This window comes from Mus caroli, unplaced genomic scaffold (genome assembly GCF_978045245.1).
Source record: "Mus caroli unplaced genomic scaffold, Mus_caroli_1 scaffold_6, whole genome shotgun sequence".
Lineage (NCBI taxonomy): Eukaryota > Metazoa > Chordata > Mammalia > Rodentia > Muridae > Mus > Mus caroli.
Window position 1 is genome coordinate 48,083,873 of NW_028227261.1, and position 27,186 is coordinate 48,111,058.

The 27,186-nt window shown below is 43.6% G+C and overlaps 1 protein-coding gene across 2 annotated transcripts in view; it reads right to left on the bottom strand.

Annotated features, from left to right (window-relative positions):
- Positions 1-3,053: 3,053 nt before the first annotated feature.
- Ndc1 (NDC1 transmembrane nucleoporin) overlaps positions 3,054-27,186 on the bottom strand; it is a 48,615-nt gene continuing 24,482 nt past the window's right edge. Inside the window, exons 14-18 of one of the 2 annotated variants that reach the window (XM_021160500.3) lie at positions 25,952-26,002; positions 24,123-24,186; positions 23,347-23,447; positions 8,226-8,386; positions 3,054-3,464 (exon numbers count right to left, since the gene is read on the bottom strand). In XM_021160500.3, the coding sequence (XP_021016159.2) occupies positions 3,437-3,464; positions 8,226-8,386; positions 23,347-23,447; positions 24,123-24,186; positions 25,952-26,002 (405 nt within the window). In that variant the 3' untranslated portion in view covers positions 3,054-3,436. Of the gene's footprint in view, positions 5,376-8,225; positions 8,387-23,346; positions 23,448-24,122; positions 24,187-25,951; positions 26,003-27,186 lie in introns of both variants that reach the window. The other variant, XM_021160499.3, reaches the window with a different exon arrangement.

A 27,186-nucleotide genomic window follows, 5' to 3' on the forward strand; every position in this document is an offset into this window, starting at 1 on the left:
AAACTGCTTAATTCTGGTTTTTTGCTTTTTGTTTCTGTTGCTGCTTTTTGAGACAGGGTTTCTCTGTGTAGCTGACTGTCCTGGCATTCACTCTGTAGATCAGATTAGCCTTGAACTCTGAGACCCACTTGTCTCTGTCTCCTGAGTGCTGGGACTAAAAGCATTATGGTTGCTTTATGATCTTTTAATTTCATTCTTTCTAATTTATATTCTTTTAGTGGTTTATCCTTAAATTACAGTGCACATCTTGTATCGTATCAAAGCCCACTACACTGGACACGGTGGCAAAGGCTGAGGTCCGAGGCACTTAGGAGCTTGAGAACAGCTGACTTACACAGTAGGACTCTATCTTACAGACAGCGGGAAGATCTGAGAGCATTTTCACTCCCGAATGCTGACTTACCTGACTTTGTCTGTACAGGCCACTTCTCTACATACTCAAAGCCTGCGGAGACGCTGCGTTCAAGTCAACGCTCATGCTTAGCTTCCCTCTACTATTCTTGCTTCCTTCACCATCTTCCCATTCTCCAGGGGCTGAGGGGTAGGTGTGGGCGCGGGGAAGCTACTTCCTAGGTGAGCTCACGTAAGAACTTCTGGTTTTGTATGGAATGTATTTACACCACCATGTTTGAAGATAAATGCTGAGTATGGGTCCTAGAGATGCAGCTCAGTTGTAGAGTGCTTGCCTAGCACACACAAAGCCTTAGGTTCAATCCTAGCACCACATAGGTGCTCCATGGCCTCAGATGCCTGTAATCCCAGCAGTGGGAGGTGGAGGCAGACAAGAAGTTGTAGGCTATCCTGAGCGACTTGTCTCAAAAAAAAAAAATGCTGAATATGGAATTCTGGGTTAGTAAACTCCGTTCAGGACTAGTTTTTTGTTGTTTCCCTAGAACTTCTGTGGCTTTTTCAAATGTTGTTTGTATGAACAAAAATGAATTCTGTGAACTCTGTGTATTCCCGTGGTTTCCAGTTCTCTCCTGAATCCTAATTTCACTGAGGAATCTTATTTACTTTGGTATGTCTGACAGCTCCATTGGGAAGCCCTCTGCACCTCTGACAGCCTGTTGATTTTGTTGGTTCTTACTGTCTTCCTGTGCCTGGTTACTGTGAACAGTGAGCGCTGTGTTTGAACTGTTGCTTGTGGGAATCAGGGTCCTAGGGTGTTGTTTTCCTCCAGAGGATTCACGATCGCTTCTTCAGGAACCTGGGGGTGCAGGTAGAGATCGTTTAATTCAGCTTGACAACTCCAGTCTTCCTTGGTGTCCTTTTGCAAAAGGACATACAGGTTACTTTTTGAAGGCCTGAGTTCCAAACTTTGTCTCATATCCCGAATCTCTGGGCCCTGTCTCCACCTTGCTCGTATCAATGGAGGTAGTGGGCGTCTCAGAAGCCACACTAGCTCGCTCATGACCTATGGTCTTGCCTCAAGAATAATCAGACACTTGATCCACTTGGACCAATTGCCTTCCGTTAGGAATTCGGCTGGCATTTAGAAGCAGCTGGTCAGTTTCCATTACATGTTAGCTCAGGAACTAGAGGGCAGCTGAGGGAGGAGAAAGCCAGTCAGCAGGACAAGAGAAGCAAGCAGAGAACCAGATACTGACAGTGCTTGAGTTCTTCAGGGGACCAAGATGTGATCTATCCTTGGGCTCACTGACACGTGCTGTGCCTAGAGGATCAACTTTTCTGTTTTTATACCATTTGGGGGTGGAAACTGTCTTGTAGCCAGGAGTAATGATACTTGTGAGGAGGGAACCAATGAACGGAGACAAAAGAATAAACCAATCAAGAGTCAACATGGCTTCAATAAGCCAACAAGTGAAATGCTTGTGACTGAGCAGCCATTTCCCAGTCACTTCTCCACCAGTTGATATCCCATAGGATTTCCAAAACCACGATACCAGCAGGATCAGTATCCAGTAAAAGCTGTGGGTGCAGGCCAGGTGGGACCTAAGCACCCAATGGCAAGCAGCAGCCAGCTACACAGCTGTTCCAAACACAGCAGCGAGGGCTAGCACCAGGACGCCTGAGGATACCAGTTAGTGATGAAGCACTCTGGGAAGCTGCAGTGGACAAAGACAATCCAAACAAACCATCCCTTCATTCCAGGATTGCAGATAAAGGCTTACTAAAGGTACTGACTGCAACCGCGGGGCTCATGGCTCAAGGGGAGGCAAATCCATGCTCAGTGTGATTTAATGCCGACCAGGCCAATTAAATGGCTATTCAATCGGGCAGGTGAGGACACACGGGGATATGGAGGAAGGTTAAGTAAAATGGCAGCTTCCTGTAACTTGAGCTTACTTTTAAGACGAGCAGAAGCCAGGCATGATGAAACACACCTGCATAGAACCTAGAACTCAAAAGGTTCTGCCTTAGCCGGGCGTGGTGGCGCACGCCTTTAATCCCAGCACTCGGGAGGCAGAGGCAGGCGGATTTCTGAGTTCGAGGCCAGCCTGGTCTACAAAGTGAGTGCCAGGACAGCCAGGGCTACACAGAGAAACCCTGTCTCGAAAAAACCAAAAAAAAAAAAAGGTTCTGCCTTCAAATTAATTAGGCTAAAACATTCCTAACAAGTAGAATGGTAGTAAACACTTGCTAGGAATGGTTGGACTGGTGAGGGACAGATGTGCTAAGTGATTGGACTTTAGGGGCTTGGGAGAGCAAGAGACAGTCTTCGTACCTAAAGGTGAAGTTCAAACTGATCTAAGTAAAGCTGGCAAGACTGTCGGCCTGGGGAAGAGAATCTGTTTAGAAATGCTATTTTGGCAAGAAAAGAAACCTGTTAAGAGATGGCTTTCAGCGCCTGTCGTCTTTGTTTATTTAGTTTTTGAAAAAAAGAGCCAAGAAAGACAAAGGGAGAAAGAGAGAGAGAGAGAGAGAGTGTTTCAGAATTCAGGCTCTTTGAAATGACTACCAACACCGATCACCCATCAGCTGAGTCTGGTGTAGAGCGAAAGCTGTTACCTCTAAAGTTAGTCCCCTGCAGGCTTCATAAGCAACAACTCAGCCAAACGGCAATGGCTAATGAAACACACAGAGATTCAGTGTTCGATGAACAGTCTCAGTTAGGAATTGTCACTTTATTTTTCTACCAATTCAGTACTGATGATATACAGAAGGATATAAGCAGACTGCCATAAATACTAACAGGAAGACATACAAGACACGGCGGAAGAAATCAAGCACAGGAACGAGCGTGACTTCTCCATGCCCACTCACCAGGATAAGGGTGAGTTTCCCATCACTCTGCACAAGCAGCCTGTGGCTTTGTGTGTCCCAATAGACACCCCCCGAGGGGCTCAGAGCAGCGTGGTAGCTACGTAGACAGGGACAATGGCTTGTGAAGACTGACTTCAGGCCATGACTTCAGGAGGCTTGTCAGCAGGCTGCAACTTCACCAAAGCAAATGCTTCTCTCCTGCTGCCCTCCCTCAAGTCCTCGTTGCATGCGGGAGGTGCCTTTAAAAAAAAAAAAAAAGGGTGCCCACCAATATACAATGGAGAAAAAGAATGACCCCTCACCTTCCAGGGACAGGTCTGAGGGGATGGCAGTGTCCTGCTCCCCAGCAGGCAGACATGGTGTGGTCAATACCTCAGACACAGCACATCCGGAAAGATTCATATTTCTATCAAATATACTTTCACCCAGAGGAAGTGGGAATGGACCAGACATTTCACAGGAGTAAGTCCAAGTTAAAATGAATGCTCTCTTCAGTGAGCTACACACATGCCACAGTTCTTTATGGAAACACAACATTTAGATTTGTCTCCCGAAATGCTTCAGTCAGAGGCAGCCAGCCAACATAAAAGGCCTATGGCTTTGATTCTGTTATCTAGCCAGGCTCCTCTGAGTATCTGAAGAAACCAACACACTGGAAACCCAACTTTCACAGCAGATCAAGAGAACTTCACACACAAGGTAGAGAGGGGACTTAAAAGACCCAAAACTTAACAGTCAAGGTGAGGAATTGTCCCATAGAGACATTTTTAAGGCTAGCGGGATTCGTTTATAATTTGCCATGTGCTGGTTGAATGGGCAGCAGATCTGGAGCTAAAATACACTACTGTAAAGATGTAATACGTTAATGAAGCCGACAAAGGCTAGGCATACGCATCACATTTAGGACTCATATACAATACTGTGCTGACTTTAAAGAAAAAGATAACAGAAAAGGACTTATAAAGGAGGATCTGGCCCAAAACTGGTTCAATGAATATCTGCCAGCAGGACCTCCCATGTTTCATCTCCAAAGAAATGATCTAATAAGTCATAAAATGACCGCCTGTACAGTACATCCGGGGCGTACCCGCTCCTGCGGAGAGCCTCTGACATTCACCTGCCTAACAGCTGACTGTGTGCTTTTGGCTCTAAAGCTTGACCTACTGTGTTTTAATTAGCCAGTTAACACAGCAGAGGCTGCTTCCCATGTGAAGACAGACTAGACTCACAACATAATTTGACCTGGTAAAGACAAACAGTAGGGAAAGGGAAGTTTCCAGGTCTTCTTACAAAACCTTTCCCCTCATTTGAAAACCTCTGCCAACTGTTTAATGTTATTTCAAAAAAGCAAGCAAGCCTGGCTAGGAAACAAGATGCCCTCATCCTTCAGGAGCATCACACAGTGAACTCAGAGATGTTGCTCTACCGGAATGTGAATGCTTAGTCGTGTACCTTAAGATTTCAATTTTTCTACATTCCTTTATATAGAGTTAACATCTGTAAATCGAGACTCTTTTTGGACAATCATGCAAATTTAATTTGTCCCTGGAAACAAAAACACAACCTAACAGATTAACAAAATATGTCCTGTAGACAACATTTTTACTGTGAGTTTTTCTCCACCGTTACCATTTTTTATCCTTTAGTAAACTAATCTTGAGTTTATGTATTTTGAGTTTACAAAGAGCTAACCTCTTAGAGCGGCTGGGAAAGACCACCTGCTTTAACTTCTGAGCTGGCTCCACTCTTCTCAAAAGTAAATTCTACAAACAATTGTGAATAATCATTATCAAGTTATAAGAGCAAGAGACAGTTCGGCTGCCATAGATGCTCCTGTAAAACTGAATAAAGATTTTATTATACCACACACACAAAAAGCACTGGGTACAGAAAAGGCAGTTTTCGGTTATTCTGCTGAGAATTTCTTTCCATGATTTCTCCCATTAAAGTATAGTTTTCAAAGCGAGCACCACGACAAAGGAAGCATCTAATTAGTCCACTCTCTTCTGATCCAAGAATGCTCAACATTTACTGTCCCATCTGTAGTTGTATCAGCAGGGTAATGAACACAGTTTATATTACTTCACTATTCTTTGAACTCCAAGAACTGCTGAAGTCTTTTCTGATGTTCTGCAGATGCCTGCACAGCGCTAAATGAAACATAAATGCAAAGCATAAGCTTTAGTCTACATTAAGCATATTAAGTGAACCACAGAGCGCAGAGTCAATATTTTTCAAAACAATTAAAAATGAATAGAAATCTTCACTTACTTAGTACTTCTGAAAAAAACAGGATGAAAACATTTTTTAATCTAATGAAGGCAAGGGCTTGCATTGGGCAATGGCATGTTTCTACCTTCTGAAAGACCAGAGCAAATGCAGACTGACAAGTGCAGGCACCGCTCTAACCTGCTCTACTACGGAACCTGCTGTGCAGAGTTCCAGGCCCTGCAGTACATTTTCTGGATTTTATTATTTTATTCAAACCAGATTCAAACATTATCTTTGAATTGTGGAGTATTTGAATTGCCTTTAATATAAAATCCTTTAAACTAAAATGTTTGGTTAAAACACAATAGATTCCATTAATCGTTTTCAAAGGTAACAGCTTGGTGGCTTGGATTTATCTCTCCCTTTGAACATGCACTGTGTATGGAGGGACGAGGTTCTCTCTCCACTCTGCATCACAAAAGCACATCACCTTGGCAGAAGGCAGGCACATACACCCTACAAGGAGGATACAACTTCTTTGCAAACTTTTGGGGTAAAAATTGAACACAATAAAAATGTTGGTTTTCTAGTCCCGTCCCCCCCCCCCCCCCAGACAAGGTTTCTCTGTGTAGCCCTGGCTGTCCCAGAATTCACTCTGTAGACCAGGCTGGCCCTCGAACTCAGAAATCTGTCTGCCTCTGCCTCACAAGTGCTGGGATTAAAGGTGTGTGCCACCACACCCAGCAGTTTTCTAGTTCTTAATTAGTAATAGAATCATCACTGAATGATAAAACTCCAGACAGCTGAAGATCACCCTTTTCAGTACCACAAAATTCTTGTTTGAATGTCTTTGCTACAGATTATCCTACAATGCCTCATGATCATTTCTGCTTCCTGACACCATGAAGAAACCTCCAATGGGGCCACTAACAATCAACTTGCTCCATCACTCTCCCCTCCACTAGCAGGTAGAGACTTGCCCTAAGTTCTAAACTCTGCTACTCAAGTACATTTCGCTGTTAGCTGGAAGTAAACCAAATCTGTCTAATTTTGAACTAATGGAGCTGGCTATGATGGCTCACATCTGTAATTCCTGTATTCAGGAGGCAGAGGCAGGCAAATCTCTAAGATCAAGGCTGGTCTGGCCTACATGGCAAGTTCCAGGATAGCTAGGACTACATAGAGAGACCCTGTCTCAAAATATAAGAGGTTACCTTGTCTGCATCTGGTTCTCAGGGTGGAACTCCAGGTAAATAATTAGGTATTATGCAGTCATAATAAAATGTATTCCAGGCTTTTCACATATGCATGATCCCATTTTTTTCTCTACCAACACCAAACAAAGCAAAGTAGGAGCCTGAACACCATCTACAGGTTCAGATCTAAGGGCCAAGGGGCTCACTGATGAAGAGTGCAGACATTCAAGCTAGAATCAGAGTTAGCAAGGTCTGGTGTGAATCCGGGCTCTGTAACTGACTACCTGTGTGACCTGGCCCTGGTTGAGATGCTTCAGGAACTCCCCATGACCCCAGACAGCCAAGTCTGTAACTAGACAACCCCACTCGCTTGCTCTCCACTGTACCACTGTCCTGGTTCTGCTCATCGGTGCCAGTTAAACATAAAATCTGGCTTTCCTCGGAGGAAGAGAAAGGCAGAACCTCAATCTGCCATCTACTACCTTTCTTAGCTAATGAATCCTTATCCCCCCCGTACCTGGCAACTTAGAGGCAAACTAGTGCTGGAAATGGAAAGAGGATAGATAATTAAGAGCAAGCCAGACCTCCTTTCAGGTTCATGTTCTAGCACAGACATACTTTCTGACAAGATTTAACTGCTGCGTCTCCGCTGACACACCTCTGTGTCAATGAGGATAACCCCTGCCTCTCACTAAATTGTTGAGAAAAAATAAACAGAAAGCTACAATCCATGGTCATGGTCATTGTATTGGACAGCATGGGTCTGGACATTAATACACACTTTTTGTTTCCTTTTAGACAATTTAATAAATGTCTCAATGACACAGGGTCATTTACAGTTCTTCTCTATTCTCACACACAACTGATGTGTGCCAGGACTATCTGCTGTTACTACTGCCTTGTGCCACTGAAGTAGAAGAAAACAAGCAGGCAATATACAGTATTCTGTTTGCTGCCTGCATACAGCAAGGCACAACAACCTCTCCTGCCTTCTAGAGCTCATGTCTAATTACAATAAACATAGCTTAGTTAGGAAGCCAGTATCCTTCATCCTGTCCAGCCAGAGCATTTCATGAGAGCAAAGCAGTAAACATCAATGAAACTAAATATAAACAGGCCCGGCGTTTGTGGTTTCTCTCTGGTTCAGTTTCTGAAGGTGTTGTAATCTGCCGGTGTTTGTCCAGCATGATTCACAAAGCGCCACAGCCTCATTTATGGAATATCCTGCTCATCCAAGGAACTGAGGCTCAGCTTCCTTACCAAAATGTAACAAGAAAATTATTTTTGATACTCTTTTTTGGAAAGGCACTAAAGATTCTTTTCTCTTTTAAGGATCTTTGGTGACTTTAAAAAAAGTATGTATCATATACACACCACATTTGTTATTTTACAACTTTTGTCATTTGCAAGAAATCCCCAGAGATAGTCATAAACAAAAAGTTTAAATAAAAATACCAAGTCCATATGTAAGCTCTTAATCCCAGAGACCCATCAAGGACCTAGAAGAAAACTTTCAGTGCACAAGCCTTCTTGTATTAGCTCTTGGAGAACTCCTAAGAGCAGGCCCTCAGTGTGCTCGGATGGGTAACTTACTTCAGATGTTCACCAAACGTGGTGGTTATACGGTAGATAGCGGTTTTCAGGGAGGCCCTGAAAGCAAATCTTAATGTTCTGTAGGACGTGTCCACGAGGCTTCCTGAAGCTCGGGGTGGTTTACTAGAAGCATGAGGCAGCTTGAAGTACTTGTCGACAGCCTAGACCAGAAAGAAAGAAAACACATTAGTTCAGACTAGCACCAAAGGCCGTGCAGGCGAGAAGGCCTGCGATGTCTCGGTGGGTAAAGACACTGCAGCAAAGCCAGATGACCCGGGGTTCACAGGAGTCAATCTCCACAGCCCACACAGGAGCCAACTGACTCTAAAGCTGTTCTCTGACTTCTACAAGCACACTGCATGCACATTCCCACTAAGTAAACAAATGCAAAAAAAAAAAAAAAAGGGAAAATACCAACTTTTTAAGTAAAAAATTTTAAAAAGTCAATCTAACAAATGAAATTGTTATTATTGATTACATATGCATCTACAAAGACATGTGTGTTCTTTAGTGAACCAATCACAATACTTTCAAAACACCTGTTCTGGGACACCCCAAGTTCCATGACCCAGCAGAGCCCCATGACCCCATGCTGTTTGTCACTGGTGACAGGATGACTTTCATCCTTTTCTCTTTCTTTGTGATGAGCAGAGGCCATACACAGTGAAACCAACAGATAGGAAGCGAAAGCTTTAAAAGGCCAAGGACAAATAATAGAATTTAAAAATACCACAACTATTACAGTCAGAGGAGTAAAAGGTAAAGCTGAGGACGTCCGCCTCTGACGGCAGGACGGAGTCCAGTGAGAGCACATCACGCACGTTTATTCACACCAAAGATACAGCCACCAGGAGGGAAACTGCTCCAGCCGTCCTGTTGTCATTTCAAGCCCTTGTGTGTCATCTTGTTGTTCTTTCTTATTTTAGCAGCCTATTTTTGCTCAAGGATAAAACATCCCCTATTCCTGTGGATTTTGATGATAGTTCTTTTGCTTTCTTATACTTTCCGCCCCTTCGCTGCTTTTGGTCTCTATCAGCCACGTTAGAGACTTTCCTCAGATCTGGTGATGCTCAGCTCCTGACTGCAAGTGGAACCTCCCAAGGAGCTAACAGTGATCAGCTGGGCTCTGAGGTGAACTCCACCTCAGTCACGTGAAGTCTTTGTCCCTAGATCACCCTGGGGACAGTCACCCACGAGCCTGTGTGAAAGGTTGGGCCTGTGTTCAGTAGAACTCATCTTGTGCATAATGCCCACACTGGCAGGCCTCTGGCAGGCCGGGCCCATGACCTGGGCTCTAGGGGATGAACCTAGGCTGCAGTGGGAACAGAACAGGTGGCAGCCCAACTGGTTTCGGATTCACCCTCTTTTGGAACCTAACCTTGGTTGGAAAGGTACCCAGAGCTTTCCCACTGCCAACGTAGGACCTGCCTCTGGAATCTGCTAAGCACAACAACTCAACATCTGCTTTCCAGCTTCACAAACTGTGCTGCTATTGATTCCAACCCTGCTTATGGATTTATGTATTTTAACAATAGTAGAATTTTGGAAAAGGAACAAAATTTAATGCATATGTTAAGTCTGCCATGTTAACTTCAAGTCCAATCATTTGTTCTTTCGCAACAATCACTTATTAGAGCATTTCCTGAGGCTGGGGCATACTTGAAATACTTTTAGGCAGTATGGGAGGTAGTGTTCAGAGAAACATTTGAGCAATATTAAGTAACCCCAAGTCATAACAGAGACGTGATTCTCGCTGTGATTTTCTCAGCCATCATTAGTTACTTACTACCTGGATGCACTAAACTTGCTATTTTTATAGTCTAAGGTTACACTACCTCCTGGATTCTCTTAGTGCCACACATCCACATGCATGCATGCACACATGCAGACACATATAGTAGCCTACAAAACACTGACAGAAGAATGACATGACAATGTGAAATAAATATACAAATGTAAGTCAGAACATAAAGGTAGCAAACCTTTAGCATTTTTCAGTTTTAGTCTAAAGACAAAAATAAAAACAAAAATGAACCAAAGTATTACTCTGCTATCCTGGTTGGCCTGGAACTTACTGTGTAGACCAAGCTGACCTGGATCTCAAGACTCCCCTGCTTCTGCCTCCTGCTTGCTGGTATTAAAGGCCTGGGCTACTATACCGGGCTCACATTTTTCAGTTTAAAGGTAAGATTCAACTGAAATGGGAAACTACCCTCTGTATGCATTGAGCTGCCCGACAGCTGCCATGAAAAATCTGAAACACATCTCATCTGTAAATACTGATTTAAAACTGAAGATGTATTCCTAATACACTCAAGGTCACCAATAGTTCTGTTGTGTTTGTACAATCAAAATGCAATCAGTGTTTAAAATTTTAGGATTTTGTTGAAGAAAACACAGACATTTCGTTTGCAATATAGTTACAAATAGTTCCACTGTCAGGGATTTTTGGTTTTTTGGTTTTGTTTTGTTTTTCGAGACAGAGTTTCTCTTTGTAGCTCTGGCTGTCCTGGAACTCACTCTGTAGAACAGGCTGACCTCGAACTCAGAAATCCGCCTGCCTCTGCCTCCCAAGTGCTGGAATTAAAGGCGTGTGCCACCACTGCCCGGCAGTTTTTTTTTTTGTTTGTTTTGTTTTTTTTAAGATTTATTTATATATGTTATGTATATAAGTACACCATTGCTCTCTTAAGACACACCAGAAGAGGGCATAAGATCCCATTACAAATGGTTGTGAGCCACCATGTGGTTGTTGGGAACTGAACTCAGGACCTCTGGAAGAGAAGTTGAAGCTCTTAACTGCTGAGCCATCTCTCCAGCCCCCTCCTTTTTTTAAAGATTTATTTATTTATTTTATGCACTGTCAGGGTTATAAATACAAACCAAGGGACTGATACAAGGACCACATTCACTTCACCACAGTCCCCGTCCTTATCTGGACATCTCTACTACTTGCCATACTCTCATAAATTAAGTTTGGGGCACAAATACCATAAAAGATCAAGGGAAACTGGCATGTACAGTCTCTGAAGAATAGATGATAAACTTATAAAATATTGTTCTTGCTGCTGAGTGACTTACTAGTGGGAACCCACATATATTTTTCTTTCTTCTTAGGAATAGATTGTTTGGGGCTGGAGAGATGGCTCAGCGGGTAAGAACACTGACTGCTCTTCCAGAGGTCCTGAGTTCAAATTCCAGAGGTCCTGAGTTCAAAACCACATGGTGGCTCACAACCACCTGTAATGAGATCTGATGCCCTCTTCTGGTGTGTCTGAACAGCTACAGTGTACTCATATATAATAATAATAAATAAATCTTAAAAAAAAAGAATAGATTGTTCTATGGCTGGCACGTGTGTGTTTTCATGTGTATGTATGTATTGTTCTGTCAGAACTATTTATCATGTATGTGAATCACACATATGACATAGTGCCCATGCGCAGGTCAAAGTACGGTGTCAAGACTGCACTTTCCACACTAAGACAGTTTCTCACTGTATACGCCAAGCTAGATGGCCAACAGACTTCCAGGAATTTTCCAGTCTCTGCCTCTCATCTTGCCATAGGCATACTGAGATTAAAGCTGTACACTGAGGCTGGAGAGATGGCTCAGAGTTAAGAGCACTAGCTGCTCTTGGGAGACCAATGTTCTATTCCCAGCACCCACAGAACAGCTCACAACCTTTTCAACTCCAGTTCCAGAGAAGCTAGCACCCTCTTCTGGCCTCTGTAGGCACCAAGCATGCAAATAGTATACAGACTACATGTAGGCAAAAGTATCTATACACATAGAATAATTTTAATTTTTAATTATGAAAGTGATACACATTGCCATACTCAGCTTTACATGGGTTTGCACTACATAACATGCTTAAACAGCAAGTGCTTTACAAACCCATCTTCCTAGACCTGTGTTTTAGTTAGAGCGTCTTTCCATGTTTCTAAAGCTAGTCTATATCTCAATGTGTATGTAGCACATTGGCTGGCATCAAACGAGCATTTCTCCTGTCTGAGCTGCCCATGAGGTAGATTACAGGCATGCGCTGCCATGCTTGATTCCCAAATTTTAAAAGATAATCAATGTCCCAATCATTAAATTTCAGAACCATGCTGCCAAACTCAACCGCTATTCAGACATTGCTGCCGAGCACTTGAAAACTGACAGCACTGAACTCAGATGAGCTACAGTAAGATACACAATGGATTTCCAAAGACAGAGTGAAGAAGAGAATAAAAAATACCTTATTAACAACTGTACACAGCTGGGCGTGGTGGCACACGTCTTTAACCCCAGCACTCGGGAGGCAGAGGCAAGCGGATTTCTTAGTTTGAGGCCAGCCTGGTCTACAGAGTGAGTTCCAGGACAGCCAGGGCTATACAGAGAAACCCAGTCTCGAAGAAAAAAACAAAACAAAACAAAAAAACAACAACAACAAAAATTGTACACTGATCACAGTAAAATGACTGAGCTAAGTAAAATAAATCAACACGAGTTTGAATTATTAACAGCTGCATGCTGTTGATACAGCTTCACAAAGCTGAGCTGCTGCTGCCCGACTGCATCCTCCTGCTTTGTCTAAGCAACCACTAAGTAGAGCAGCATTCCATCCGCTGCCACCATCAGCACAAGATTTTTGTTGCTGTTTTGACAACAAACAAACAAACAAACAAACAAACAAAACCCTGAATTCAAGGCTAGAGAGATGGCTCAGCAACTTGCTGTTCTTGCAGAGGACTCAGGTGTGGTTCTCAGCACCAACACGGCAGCTCCCAATCATCTGTTACCCCACTTCTGGGCACTCTGACGCAATGTGCTCTTTTGGCCTACACAGACAAAGAGCTACACATGGTGCTCACATGCACATGCAGGCAAAGCATCCATCCGCGTGTAAAATCCATACGGAGCACTTTGTTTGCTTGGTTTTGAGAAGAGGGTCTCTCGATGTGATCCTGGCTATGCTGGGACTTGCTCTGCAGACCCAGCCTGCCTCTGCCTCTGCCTCACATGTGATGGATGAAAGGTGTGCACCAGCACACTCCGCTGAAGACATTCTTAAGAGCTGCACTACCAACTGTCCTTTATGAATGATAACCATAAAGACCTGCGTCCAAACTTCTTATATAGTTTCTTGGAAATGCACAAATATCATATAATTTTAACATTCTTACCAGAAATGGGGGAAATTATTATTAAGGGGGAAATAATTCTTAGGATAGCAACAAATTGTTCAAAGGACTAGAAATGTCAAATCACTATGCCCTCACAATACACCTGCCCTTGAATTTTTGTTTTTATTTGTTTTTGTTTTTTTGAGACAGGGTTTCTCTGTGTAGCCCTGGCTGTCCTGGAACTCACTCTGTAGACCAGGCTGGCCTTTAAGCCAGAGGTCCACCTTGCTCTGCCTCCTGAGCACTGGCAGTAAAGGTCTACTCCACCACTGGGGCCACTGTCCTTAGATTTTAAAAGGAGTCACCCCATCTAATGTATAACTGCAAGAGACTGACTTTATTGAAGTTTTTTAAGTAAATTGTTTTTTGAAAGGCTTCAAATTGAGAATAAAACCACAACACTGTCTCGGAAAACCAAAGAAAAAAAAAGGAATAAAACCACAAAAGCACCAATCTCTGTGTGTATGGGGCATGTATACATGAGTGTATGGACGTGCACACTTGTGAAAACTTGGGGTTTTCCCTCAGTGGCTTTCCATCTTGCTATCTTATCCTCTCTCCAGCAAGGATGAGGTTACAGACGTATGAGCCATGCCGGGCTTTTCTCCTGGGCCCTAAAGATCCAAATTCAGGAGCCAAAGCTTTTACAGCAGGCACACATTGACTCCAGTCCAAAACAATCTTCAGTTAAAACTGCTCAAAAAAGAAATGCATCAGGGTTAAAGAAATGAACTAATTATTCTTACCATCTCTAATCCTTCTTAATCTCCATGCATAACAAAGGACAGGGAATTCTCAGGTTCAGGGACTTCAAAACAATATTATCTACAGAGAAATTAAACCCATTGTCTTTTCTTATTTTAACTGCCTTATCCCCAATTCTGGGAAAAAACAAAACCAAACCACCACCACCACCACCACCACCAGCACCACCACCACCACCACCAGCACCACCACCACCATCACCACCAGCACCACCACCACCACCACCAGCACCACCACCACCATCACCACCACCACCATCACCACCACCACCACCACCACCACCACCATCACCACCACCACCAGCACCACCACCACCACCACCATCACCACCACCACCAGCACCACCACCACCACCACCATCACCACCACCACCAGCACCACCACCACCACCACCACCACCACCACCACCACCACCACCAGCACCAGCACCACCACCACCATCACCACCACCACCAGCACCACCACCACCATCACCACCACCACCAGCACCACCACCACCGCCGCCGCCACCACCACCACCAGCACCACCACCAGCACCACCACCACCACCACCACCACCACCACCACCACCAGCACCACCACCACCGCCGTCGCCGCCACCACCACCACCACCACCACCATCACCACCAAACCCACTGACAGCTAAAAGTTTCGTTCCTCTGGGGGGCAAAACCTGACCTAAACTCTGTCATCTGGTAGAAAACCTGACCTGACCTGACATAGGTTACTTATAGTCCTCATCTCCTTACCCACACATGCTTAGCTACATCACAGAAGATAAAATATTCACTTTCTTCCTAGGTGATCTACCTCAGGTACTGTAAGGAGCATAACAGAGTTTGCCTATGTATAAGTCTAAAGTGGTACACTTAAAATAATCTTTAGAGGACCTAAGTTTAATTCCCAGCACCCACACAGCAGCTCACAACTGTCTGTAACTCCACCTACAGGGCATTTCACCTAGACACACATGCAGGCAAAACAATAATGCACATGAAATAAAAACAAATAAATCATTAAAAAAGAATTTTTAATCTAAATTCTCAAGATATGATATGGTTTGAGACAGCATACTATCTTAAACATATATCCTAGATATAGGAAGCCAAACTAGATTTCTACTTTTAACAATAGTTATGTTTCCTTTTAAAATTAAGTTAAAATGAATGACTTAAAATATTACAAGAAAAAAGCTCAAGTGATTAAGTACGGTTAGGACAATGGAAGTTATGTGGTGAGGAGCAGCTAAGATCAAGCTTTTGAATGTAGCTTATCAACAGGTTCAACCTAGGCAACGGTGGTTCATAACAATCTATGCAGTACCTGTAGTATAGAGAACTAAAATACTCCTCAGCCAACGACACACAAGCATCCCTTGTAATGTGGGCCTTGCTCTCATGCAGACCACGTGCGAGAGGAGTCTCTCGAGTAAGAAGCAAGAACCTGAAATGAAGAGTGATACCCAACACAGCACGCTAATGGGCATTTACTCTTGAAGAAAAAATTTACCACTACTTATACTTTGGGCCCAAAGAAGCCTACAGAGAGACTGCTATTATGAAAGTAACTGCCAACTTATATTTCCAGTCATACATTAGCAAAAGCTAAAATAAAGACAATCAGAAGTGTCTTCACACATTGCTAAATGTCTCCAAGGAGACAAAACGGCCTGTGGTTGAAAGCACTCTCAGTAGTGATGACTTGACTAACATGAGGGACTACAGTTACTGTGTGCCAGCAACTGAGATGAGCGCTTCCAAAGCACCATCTCAAATAACAATCGGCTAAAGCAGCCATGCGTGGCAAGCTATGTGCACGTCAATAGCACCTGCTATTTAACCATAGTCTCAACAGGTAAAGAAACCATTCTAGACCCTTATACCTAAATTATTCGTGATAAACCTCATAATTCTGTAAAATACAGGATTATAAATATCCCAATCTAAAATTTTGGGAGTCAAAATGCTTTAAAATCTGAAGTGCTCCAAAATGGATTCCGAGATATTTCAGATGAGGGATCCCCAATTATTAAAGTCTACCCAAATATTTTCAAATCTGAAAAACCTCAAAATCTAAAACACCATGTGTGCGGGTGCCAGAAGTCAACCTCAGGTGGCATTCCTCAGCCACTGTTTGATGAGTTACTAGCTGTTTAAGCTTACTAGGAGCTGGAGGTCACTGGTTGGAGAGGCTGACCAATGAGCCCCAGGGGTCACATCCCTGAGACTGTAAACCAGCACACTGCTCTTCTGTAGTTGCTCAGGAGCAAGTTCAGCTGCCTGCTTGCGTGGGCACCCGACTGACTGAGCAGACACTAGAGCCACGTCAGCACCCAGCACTCCAGCGGTGGCAACTGACATGTATTCCCTCTTTATGGACTTGACACTGATCTCAGAAAGCAGAACTAATTATTCTGGCTGGCCACTCAGAAAGCAGTAAGGCCAGGCTATGAATATGGAGCTGTCTGCTGCTGTCTGCTCTAGACTGTTGCTGGTGGCACCCCCAAAAACTTCTTAGGGAGAAACCCTGGTGTTGATGTGGCAGGTCTGTTGCACTGCACAGGAGTGCTGACAGCACAGTCACGAGAAAAGCTCTTACTAACCACGTATGAGGTCAGATACCTGAGTGCTACACAGAGTGGATTGACCCTCCATACTCCTGAGGCGAGAACTACTCAATCACCCAGATGTGAGCACTCAGACAATGTATCCTTTTGTGCATTTCATAATTTCTGACATGGAGACGTAGCTTCTAATGAATGGAATCTTGAATGCTAAGAAATGCAACAAACGCCTTCCCCAATAAAACCCAATCCTGTTTGACTCCAGATCTGACACTCTGGCACTTGTGTCAGATGGCCATTCCTTCTTAAGTGAAGAAACGGACACCTCTGCCAAGCCCTAGAGAGGTAATCTGATACATGGACTGCTCAGGACTTGGGGTCCAAATGCCTGGTTTCCAATTCTGACTCAACCATTTACTGAGTATGATTTTGATTGAATAAATCATAGCAATATGTAGTCTTTCCAGAAAAATTCAGTCATGCAAACCAAGCCTTGTTTTAACTTCCCAAGCTGTACGTTTTTATAAATCATTTCCTCCTGAGTACTGTACCTAAGTTAAGTCAAACACATACAATTCTAGAGAAATGAGACATGCACCCTGATTGCAGGATTCTGGTGAAAACTCTCTGGGATTTTTATGAATGCCAATTTTCACTGCCAACTTTATGGGATTAAGAAACACCTAGGTGACATACCTCGGGGTATGTCTGTCTATCAAGGTGTTACAGGATATTTGTTCACACTGAACCCTGAGATTGTGTTATTTACTGAAAAAGACCTGTTTCTAGTTGTGGTGTGGTTCAGCCCTTAGCAAACACCTTGATCCCCTCTGGCTGGAAGGCGGACATGATCTTGGTACACATCTTTAATCCCAAACAACGAAGGTAAAATGAGTTTGTAGAAGAAAGCACCCATGTTTGAAAGTGATGTCTAATTGAGTGGCAGACAAAGTGATGAATCAGAGAAAGATTTGACAGAATAGGATCTGCCCAACTCTCATGAGAAGATAGAGGAAAGGAAATCTAATTAATGGGTAGTGAAGAGAGAGAGGCAGTTTTAGAGAGACAGGCTGAAGAGCAAACAAGCTAGATATAGGTAGACAGAATGAATCAAGGAATGAGAGGGAGCCAGAAGGTTAGAACAGATTGCCAAAGTTAGTATGAGGACAAGCAGAGCAATTCAGGTAAGACTAAGTAAGAGAAAGAAGGCGACTGAATCAGTCAGTTCAAGAGGAGTTTGAGCCAGAACAGCAGAATTGAATCAGCCAACTAGAGTTTAGAAAGACCTAGGCAAGGGTAAGCGTATTAAGCAGCAAGTCTCAGAAGCTAAAAGTCTAGATTAGACTGTAGGAGACTGGAAGCTTCCAGGGCTGGGCTTAGGTTAGTAAAGGAAGACAGCCTTGGAGATGACGATCAGGCAGATCAAGTTACTTGTAAAGTTACACGTGGGGTCCCAGAGGAAGACTACTTTCCTTGAATGTGGGTTAACCCCATGCCAGAGACGTAGTGATGTCCAGACTAAATAAGGAGGACAAAATCAAAGACGTATGATCACTGGAAACCTCTTCTGTGCTCTTGGTTGGTAGCATGGACAAGCTGCTCCTGTCATCATGCCTTCTTTACCATAATGTACTGTTTGCCTGGGAACCCACACAGCCCCTTCTTCCCCTAAGTCATAGTGAGGAGAAAATAGTTTTAACTGACACACCTTCAAACTTAAAGCCCTGGCCCTCAAGAATATTTCTTCACCCCCCTCACTTCCTTCTAACCTCTTTATCCTCAAGGAACCCTTTCTACCTCTCATTTCCAAAACTATCTTAGTTTGGGACCATCAAGACAATTCAACGGATAAAGGTACTTGCTATCAAGCTCGCTGTCCTGAATTTGATCCCCGGGACACACAAATGGTGGCAGAAAACCAACTACTGACAATTTCCCTCTGCCCTCCACCAAAGGCATGTGCCCCACAATCTCAGTTTAGAATTACCTGTTATATTCTGTCATCATCCTGCATTTCTATGCACTGAGTCCTTACAACAGTACTTAGTTCTAGCCTACAGGCTCCTATTGGACAAGAATCCTGTCTGTAGTTCCTACTCTATATATCATTCCATGGTAACTCCTAGATAGCCGAGTATTTGTTGGATGAATGAATCTGTGAACAAAATCAATTTCAATGTTCCAAGATCAAAATGTAACTTGCAGATAATGAGATAAAAACAGGGCAGGTCTCCTGACTCTCTAAACAATTAAGGTACCGTGCTCTCCAGATGAACAGGACTGATGGTGCTGAGGGTTGCATGGGATGAATACCCTAGTCAACTGTCCTGTGACTTTTCTCCCCGTTGCTAGAGAATGTAGCCCAGGGCTTTGCCTCTGGGCATACTACTGGCAAGTACTTCACCACTGAGCTAATCCTCAGCCCTCTTGATCCTCTTCTATTTTGAGACTAGGTCTCATTAAGTTGCTCTGGCTAACTTTGAACTCATTTTATAACCAAGGTGAGGAATGACGTTACAATTTTCCTTTCTCATCTTCCCGGAGAACTGAGATTTTATACCTGCATAACTAGGCCAAAAAGGAAGGAAGGAAGGAAGGAAGGAAGGAAGGAAGGAAGGAAGGAAGGAAGGAAGGAAGGAAGGAAATCTCATTCTGTAGTTTTGGCTGTTCTAAACCTTACAATATAACCAGGCTCCCCTTGAACTCATGGATCCATCTGTCTCTACCTCCAGAGTACTAAAATTAAAAATGTGCACCACTATACCTGGCCTCAAATTAAAAATTGTACACACAAATACATACATACAATAAAATCCATAGCCAGCTGATGGTGGCATGTACCTTTAATCTCAGTACTCAGAAGGCAGAGGCAAGCACATCTCTTTTGAGTTCAAGTCCAGCCTGGTCTATAGAGCAAGCTCCAGGACAGTCAGGGCTGCACAGAGAAACCCTGTCTTGGGGGAGGGGGGGGGGGTGTAGGGGAAGACACAAACAAAAAACATCTTAGCCCACAACCTTTTACCTCTAAAGACCTCTTTAAAGACAACAACTACTGAAATTGAGCAAGATGTCACTTGTTCCCTACCCAAACTAACTACCACAAACTCAGCAATGCTCTCAAATGAATGTCTATTTTGACTAATCAAAATCTTGGGCAAGTAGCTGGATACTTGTTAGGATACAGGTTAATTAAATCAGATGACCTGGCCTCCAGCAGAAACGATATCGGGATAACCATTTCTCCATTCTTTGACCTTGAATTGCTTAAAGGGTGAGAGTCTCCCAGACCTTTCTTAAAAGGGAAGAGCCCCCAGTACTGGGTGAGAGCCTCCCAGTTCTTTCCGTTTTGCCTTTAAAGGCTCACAGCTAAATGACTGATGCTATTGCCAATGAGAAGTCAAACAGACTAGTACCTCACCAATGCCCCTTAGTAACCAGTCAGAAGCTAATACTACACAACTTGCCTTGAGTTGCTGAGCTGCAAGTTACTCTATTCACTACGAGAAACTATCCCTTCAAGATCATAGAACATAAAACCAAAGACATAAAAGAGAACTAATATGATTGGCACAACATCCCTGCCTCCTTGAAATAAGGAGCAGTAATTATAATCAGCCCACGGCATCAGAATTGCCATTCAATTCAACACCCAGAAGAGATGGCTTCACTTGCTTATCCAGTAATCAAGTGGATCAACAGACATCCAACAAGCATCTTAATAAGCACCTGTCACTAGCCAGGCCATATCATAGGCTAGGAGTCACTAGCCAGGCCATATCATAGGCTAGGAGTCACTAGCCAGGCCATATCATAGGCTAGGAGTCACTAGCCAGGCCATATCATAGGCTAGGAGTCACTAGCCAGGCCATATCATAGGCTAGAAGTAAGAAAATGAGAAGGTAGATCCTGGCTTCTGTTCTACTAATTGAGTGCTGACATGGGAATTACACAGCAGAGCCAGAAGAAAGAAAAGTACATTCAAGACAAAGAACAGTCATGTAAGTCACGCTTGAGGGAAAACATTATAATCTACAGTGGCTTTAAGGCAGATGGCACAAGGGAGGAATGGCAGTGTCTAGTCAGAACGAGAGGATCTTGGGTAAGAGGTGGGAGCAGTAAGGAATGACAAAGGCCTGAAGACAAGTCAAGAACAACCGGGAAAAGAATGGGTGGGTAGCAGATGCAGGATGTTTGACGGTTTGGGGATGGGGAACTTAAAAACACAAAGATGTAGATAGGATCTACTACTAAAGTGGCTGAAGTAAGAGACTGTAAGGCCTGACCTGGAGAGGGAAGACCCTCAGCCAAGGCAGAAGCTGAAAGGCAAGGAACCAGGAAAATGCTCTGTGATGCAAGAGCACAGAGGGCTGGGCTTGGAGAAAGGGCTGTTCTACATTTACCTTCCTTCCCAAAGCACTAAATTATAATTTAGTGTTGACTTTAATTATGAACAGGGACATCAAAGCAGTTACTGCATTAAAGATGTCACCACTACCTTCACATCCTATTACTGCTGTTACAGTTATCTAAAAATACCATTCACCCAACTGCTTCAAAATGACGACAAAGCATGAACTCATGGACAGAGCCTCCCACTTAAAACAATCAGAAAGCACAGATCACGATAGCATAAACTCGTATCTTGATAACTACAACTCCATATAATTGATTTCCTTCCTAGCCCTAAGGGCTTTAAGAACACTACTGGACTGGTAGGATGGCACAGCAGGCAGTAGTGCTGGGGCGCAGGCCTGAGGATATCTGTGACTGCAACAGGAGCCTCACAAAGGGACCTGAATTCTCACAAGTGTCAGGCCCCTGGTCCTATTCTCTGTCTGACTCTCAACTGCAGAGCACAGGCCTCTGCCTCTCTCTATTCTGTCTTCAACTCTTCCATCTAAACTCCTTTGTGTTTCAAGGAAAGGACTGACTTTTTGACAATTCTGAAATTTTATCTTCCCACTCACAGGTATGAATAACCGCAACAAATATAAGTAGGCTGCTTTTTTTTCTAGAATCCCAATGATGGGGTAGGTGTGACCGGAATACCCGAAGCACAGAACACTTGTAGGGCAGAGAGATCTCTATGTAGTCAGTGAGGTCACCATGCTCACTCACAGCATTGTATGCTCAATCAGTGAGTTCCAGTTGGTACTTTTCAAGGAAATTAAACAACAAAATATTAAAATACATTGCAAGCAAAGTTAAGCACTGGGTCAGGAATCTTGTTTCTATTATTTACACACACACACACACACACACACACACACACACACGCACGCCTTAGTTGAACATAACATACTATATAGATCATGAGCCAAAAGGACAGAATCATTCTCTCAAGAATCCTACGTGGCCTGGGCATGACAGTCGGCAAGGTGAGGAAGAATGATGGATGTGACCTGCTGTTCTTCCAGGGGCCCCTGCAGTTAGTCCAGGGTCGAGTCCTAACGCTGCCCTCTCGGGGGTTTGTGTGTAAACTCGGATTACATCTCTGCACTAGTGAGCCTCCTCATCTGTCATCAGAGTGACTGCTCACTTTACAAGGTGGAAATGAAGATGCTCCAAGGACAGAATGCATGTTCGAGTGCCAGCTGCTCTACTGCATGGCAGTGTTGGTCTGGGAGTGGGTGGGACACACCTATAATCCCTAACCTTGGATGGCAAGGCTAAGAGGATTAGGACTTTATTGGGTCATGTGAGCTACCTACTAAGACTCCATCTCAAAAAGCCCCCAAAATACAAAACTCAGAATATTCAAAGCAACAATAATAAAAAAAAAAAAAAAAAAAAAAAAGAGAGGAAAAAAAGTCACTGGTTTTACTGAGTAAGTGGTGATATGAACTAAATTTTAAACAGAGTAACTATGGAGCAAGCTTCTTCCTCCTTTCTGAAATGGTTCCCCAGACCAATATGCAACAATTGTACTCGTTGGGCCAAGCTTAACACATCCTATAAAGAGCCTATTACACTCAAACAGTATTTCCATATGCCCCAAGCTCCTTTTTTATACCTCCCATAGCCACAATAACAAAAGATAGAATAAAACAAATCACTTAAATTCACCTAAAAGGGTTAGGTGTGGTAGCAGTTGCCTTTAGTCCCAGCACTGAGGAGGCAGATAGTTCCATCTCTAACAGAGGTTACAGTGAGATCCTGTCTCAAAACCAAACAACAATAACAACACACACACACACACACGCACAGTGGAGTACAGTGGCTTATACCCAGTGCTCTAGCACTTGGGAGATAGAAGGGTCAGAAATTCAAGACTATCCTTGGCTTACAGTGAGTTTAAGGCCAGTCTGAATGGTCTGAGATACATGAGCTCCTGTCCCAAAAACAGGTGCCCGAATTTGAACAAAACAGCCTGGACTATCTACCTGAATTCCAAAAGCCTCTCACACACATTAACATATTTTCTTCTTCAGCTTCTGGAAAAAGTTTTAAGCAAGTAAAGTTTTTCTTGTTCTCTCTTTTAGACTGTAAGGGTCAGAGGGGATTTTTACTTCCAACATGTTTTGTTCCTGGCCTGGAGAAATCGCTGGGCCCTGGAGGATAGCCTGCACTCACACTGGGCACTGGAGGACAGCCTGCACTCACACCAAGCACTGTTACTCACCTCCTGCAGAGTCAATAGCGTATTAAGGATAGCTGGGAGTGTGGTCTGGACAACTCCAAATCTATCTTCTGTAAATGACGCTGCTACTAAGTGAGACAGACCTGAAGAGGGGGAGAAAACAGAAAAGCCAAATTAAACTTAGACAAACCCATCTGCAATATATCTACTTGGGAAGATGCTGACAGTCTGGATATAAAGGGATTATAAGCAGAGCTACAATACAAAACTGGACAGCACGTGGAGTAAACAGCATTCAGATAGAGAGGCCTTAGCACCACAAAACACTGAAACAAAGAAGGCCTAACAGCTGGGAGGACATTTCCATGGCGTGGCTCTCTGTATCTGTTTCTGAGGCAGTATTGATAAGGAGAAACAGTTCCTCACCAATCACGTTTGCATAGCCCAGGAAAGCAACCTTAAGGTAAAGATTATCTATTGGTTGCACTTTAATTACACAGAAAGATATGGAAGACTCTTATAGCCTCAACTTCTTTATGTACAAGAAAAATTCTACCCAAATCAAAACCCATCTAGGCTGATAGCTGAGACTCAGCAGGGGCGCTTGCCTAGCAGTCATGAGGCCCCGGTTCTGTGCCTAGGACTGGCAGGCCAGGGAGGAAGATAAGACAGTTAGTTATCTCTATAAAACAAAGATAAAATTTTTCTGAAAATTCAAGGATTGAAAGCCCAACACCAGAGCTGACCTTTCATGAACAGACTTCAAAATTAACTAATTAGAGAACAGTCACAGATTATAGTTCAAAGATACTACTTACCTTCTAAAGCCCAAATATGCATTTGGGCATCTGAAAAAACAGCCTGAATGGAGGCCTCTGGGTGCTACAAATAGAACAAAAATCTCTAAGTCAAGTCCCCTGTGCAAAAACTGCCATTGTACCAGCTGTGTGGTCTTTAGCAACAAGACTCACAGCTGTCTCCCAAATTTTAAACTGAAATGATATCTTATCTAAAGACTAAGTACAAGAGAACATCCAAACTTCCTATGTAAAGGAAGAGTCCCCAGCTCAGGAAACCAGCATGATGATCACTCAAGGAGAGAGAACGGCCTAACTAGGGTTGCGTCTCATAACTGTCTACTACGTTCAACCCAATAAAAAGAAACCCAGTGTGGCTTTCTTTAATCTGCCCTGGGTTAGACATTATGAAGCAACAACTGGCCCATCTAAATAAATGCTGGCAGAACTGGGCTGCACAGGCTAGTAATCCCAGTTACTAAGGAAGCAAAGGCAGGAAGATCTGAAGTTCAAGGCCTACATGGGCTACGAGAATGAATTCAAGACCAACTGCAACTTATTGAGACCATCTCAAAACCCAAACTAAAACCAAGAACCCTGGTTTTTGTAACTATCTGCTGAAGACTGGGCGGGTTACTACAGTGCTTCCCACCATCGTCTGCACTTAACACTGCACAACAGCTCTTGCAGAATAAGAATCAAAGTAGATTTTTGCTTTTACTCACAGAGGGAAAGGTTTTTATGCTAGGAGCAGAAACTTTCTTCCCCATAAAATGAGGACCAGTGTTGGAGTTATGGGAGGGAATTTAAGGGAAAGTGCGTGGCATACATAAGGCACTCACAGTAAGCCTTTTTCCCCTGTGGAGACCAAGAGCTGCAGTAAACTTCAGAGAATTCTCATCTTCTTGGTGAGGGATAAGACCCTTGTTGCCAAAAGATGGTCCTAGGTAGACTAGTTTTTGGAAAGGCAACTGATCATTAGATAGACCTTCCCTTCCCCTGGATGAAGAAGCTGAAACGGCTCTCATTCCTATTCACCTGTTCCTATCAGGATTGCTCAATTCTTCCCCCATCACTGTTTGGCTTCAGAGAGTAAAATGAGTAATGAAAGCTTTTGCTTGTGTGTGATAGATACGCTCCACAGCCCAGTCACTAATACTGCGGTGCACATAGAAAGAGGTAAGGCATGAAGACTAAGGGCAAAAGTACGCTGCCCTGTGTGTGGACAAAAAAGGATTGACACAAAACTGCTGCATCTACGTGAAAACACAAATAAATCTTTAATTTTTACAACTTAGATTTACTGCCCAGAGACAGCTCAAACAAGTGGGAAGCCAGCTGAAGGTTGTTTGTTTGGGAGTTTGGGGTTGCGTTTCTTGGATCAGGATTCCTTAAGTTGCCAGGTCTCACTTCAAACTCTCCATCTTCCTGCCTCAGCACCCGGAGTGCTGGGATTACACATGGAAGCTGCCATGCTGGCACATAAAACAACTCTGTGGCCTAAAATACAACTTTCTAACCCACCAACATTTCAACGTCTACCATCTAACTTAGTCTCCTTTTTAACAGGCCACAAAGATGTGAGCAGTAAAGTGAGCCAGGAAGCACCCAAAAGCTGGACGCCGGCATGAAAGGGTCAAAGCTGAAACCAGCACAAAGCTGCCAGCAGTCTCAGGAGCCACCACAGAAGCCAAGCCCAGCAACCATGGTGGCATGTGTGTCTTGGCAGAGGACACGATGCCAGCATGGCTTGCAGGGAGCGTCTGTGAAATCTTCTAAGTCAGATCCCATCATCCATCTCACACCAGTCTCCTCCCTCCCACTCTCACGCTGTAATTTCACAGTCTTACCTTACTGAAAAAGTACATTATCAGCACCCGTTTTGACAAGAAATTCTTAATCTGAGTTGGATAAAAAGAATGAACATGGTTATACTTTCAAGTCTACTCAAGTGTAGTACACATTTCTAAGTTCTTCCTGGAGCCCTGAACAATATTTACAATAAACTGAGTAAACACCTCTGTGCTACCGACTGGATGAGCACAAGGAGCCGTCTTACCGTAACCCTGTCCCATGCACATACACTGGACACCCAATTAGAGCCCTGCCATGATAAAAGGAAATCTAAGCTGTCTGGGGAGTTGTTTTGTTTTTAAACCTATTTTTTTTCCTCAGTTTGATACAACTGCTGGCCCTTTAACCCCCCAAACCTCCCTAAGACATTTCCTACAAGGTGACATTTACAGAAAATAAGTTTTCTGTATCAGACTCTAAGCCCGCTGACTTACTCTCCTCTCGCCCACAGCCGCAGTAAAGCACAGGATGTAGAAGGCTGAACTGTCTAGTCACTACAAAAGCTAGCAGGACCAGAACTGGTGTCACATCAGTTCCTTTATTCTATACTAACCTCATCATTTCACTAGCAAACATGTTTACATTTCTCCCACTCAAGAAAATAAGATTCTTTAAAGTCCTTGACCCCTCAACTCTTAACAGGTACAAGTCATTTTCTCACCATTAAAAGCAAAAGTGCTTGAGAGACTGGCTTCTTTGGAGGTTCCATTTTCTCGCCCAAATTCCTCCTGATCCAGCCTCCTCTACCCAAGAGCTCCTATCACGAACTTTGCAAAATACAGGCAAGATGGCTCAGCTCTATAACCTCAGAAACTGGGGTTCAAAGACTGCCTGGCCAGGCTACAGAGAAAGTGTGAGGCCAACCTGGGCAGCTGAGGAGATCCTGATTCCAAAGAAAATAAAACTCACCTCAGTTGCTGCTCCTTAGACCCCTTCGCTATTGACCCTTAAAGAATGCAGGGTCCAGCTTAGAGCTCTTTCCTTCTACACTCAACAGCACTGAGTCTCATGGCTTTGATTACTGTCTGAACTTCATGGCTTCCAACCATGTTCCACGTACACATCTAATCTTCTGCTTTGTACACAGATATCTCAGATTTGTCATGCCCAAGATCAAACTTCAGCTTTCCCCTTCACCACTGACAATGTCTTCAGAATCAGTGGTAAATTGCCCCAATCAACTGCAACTATGCCTCAGGCCAAAAGCCTTAGAGGAAACACTGGAACTTTA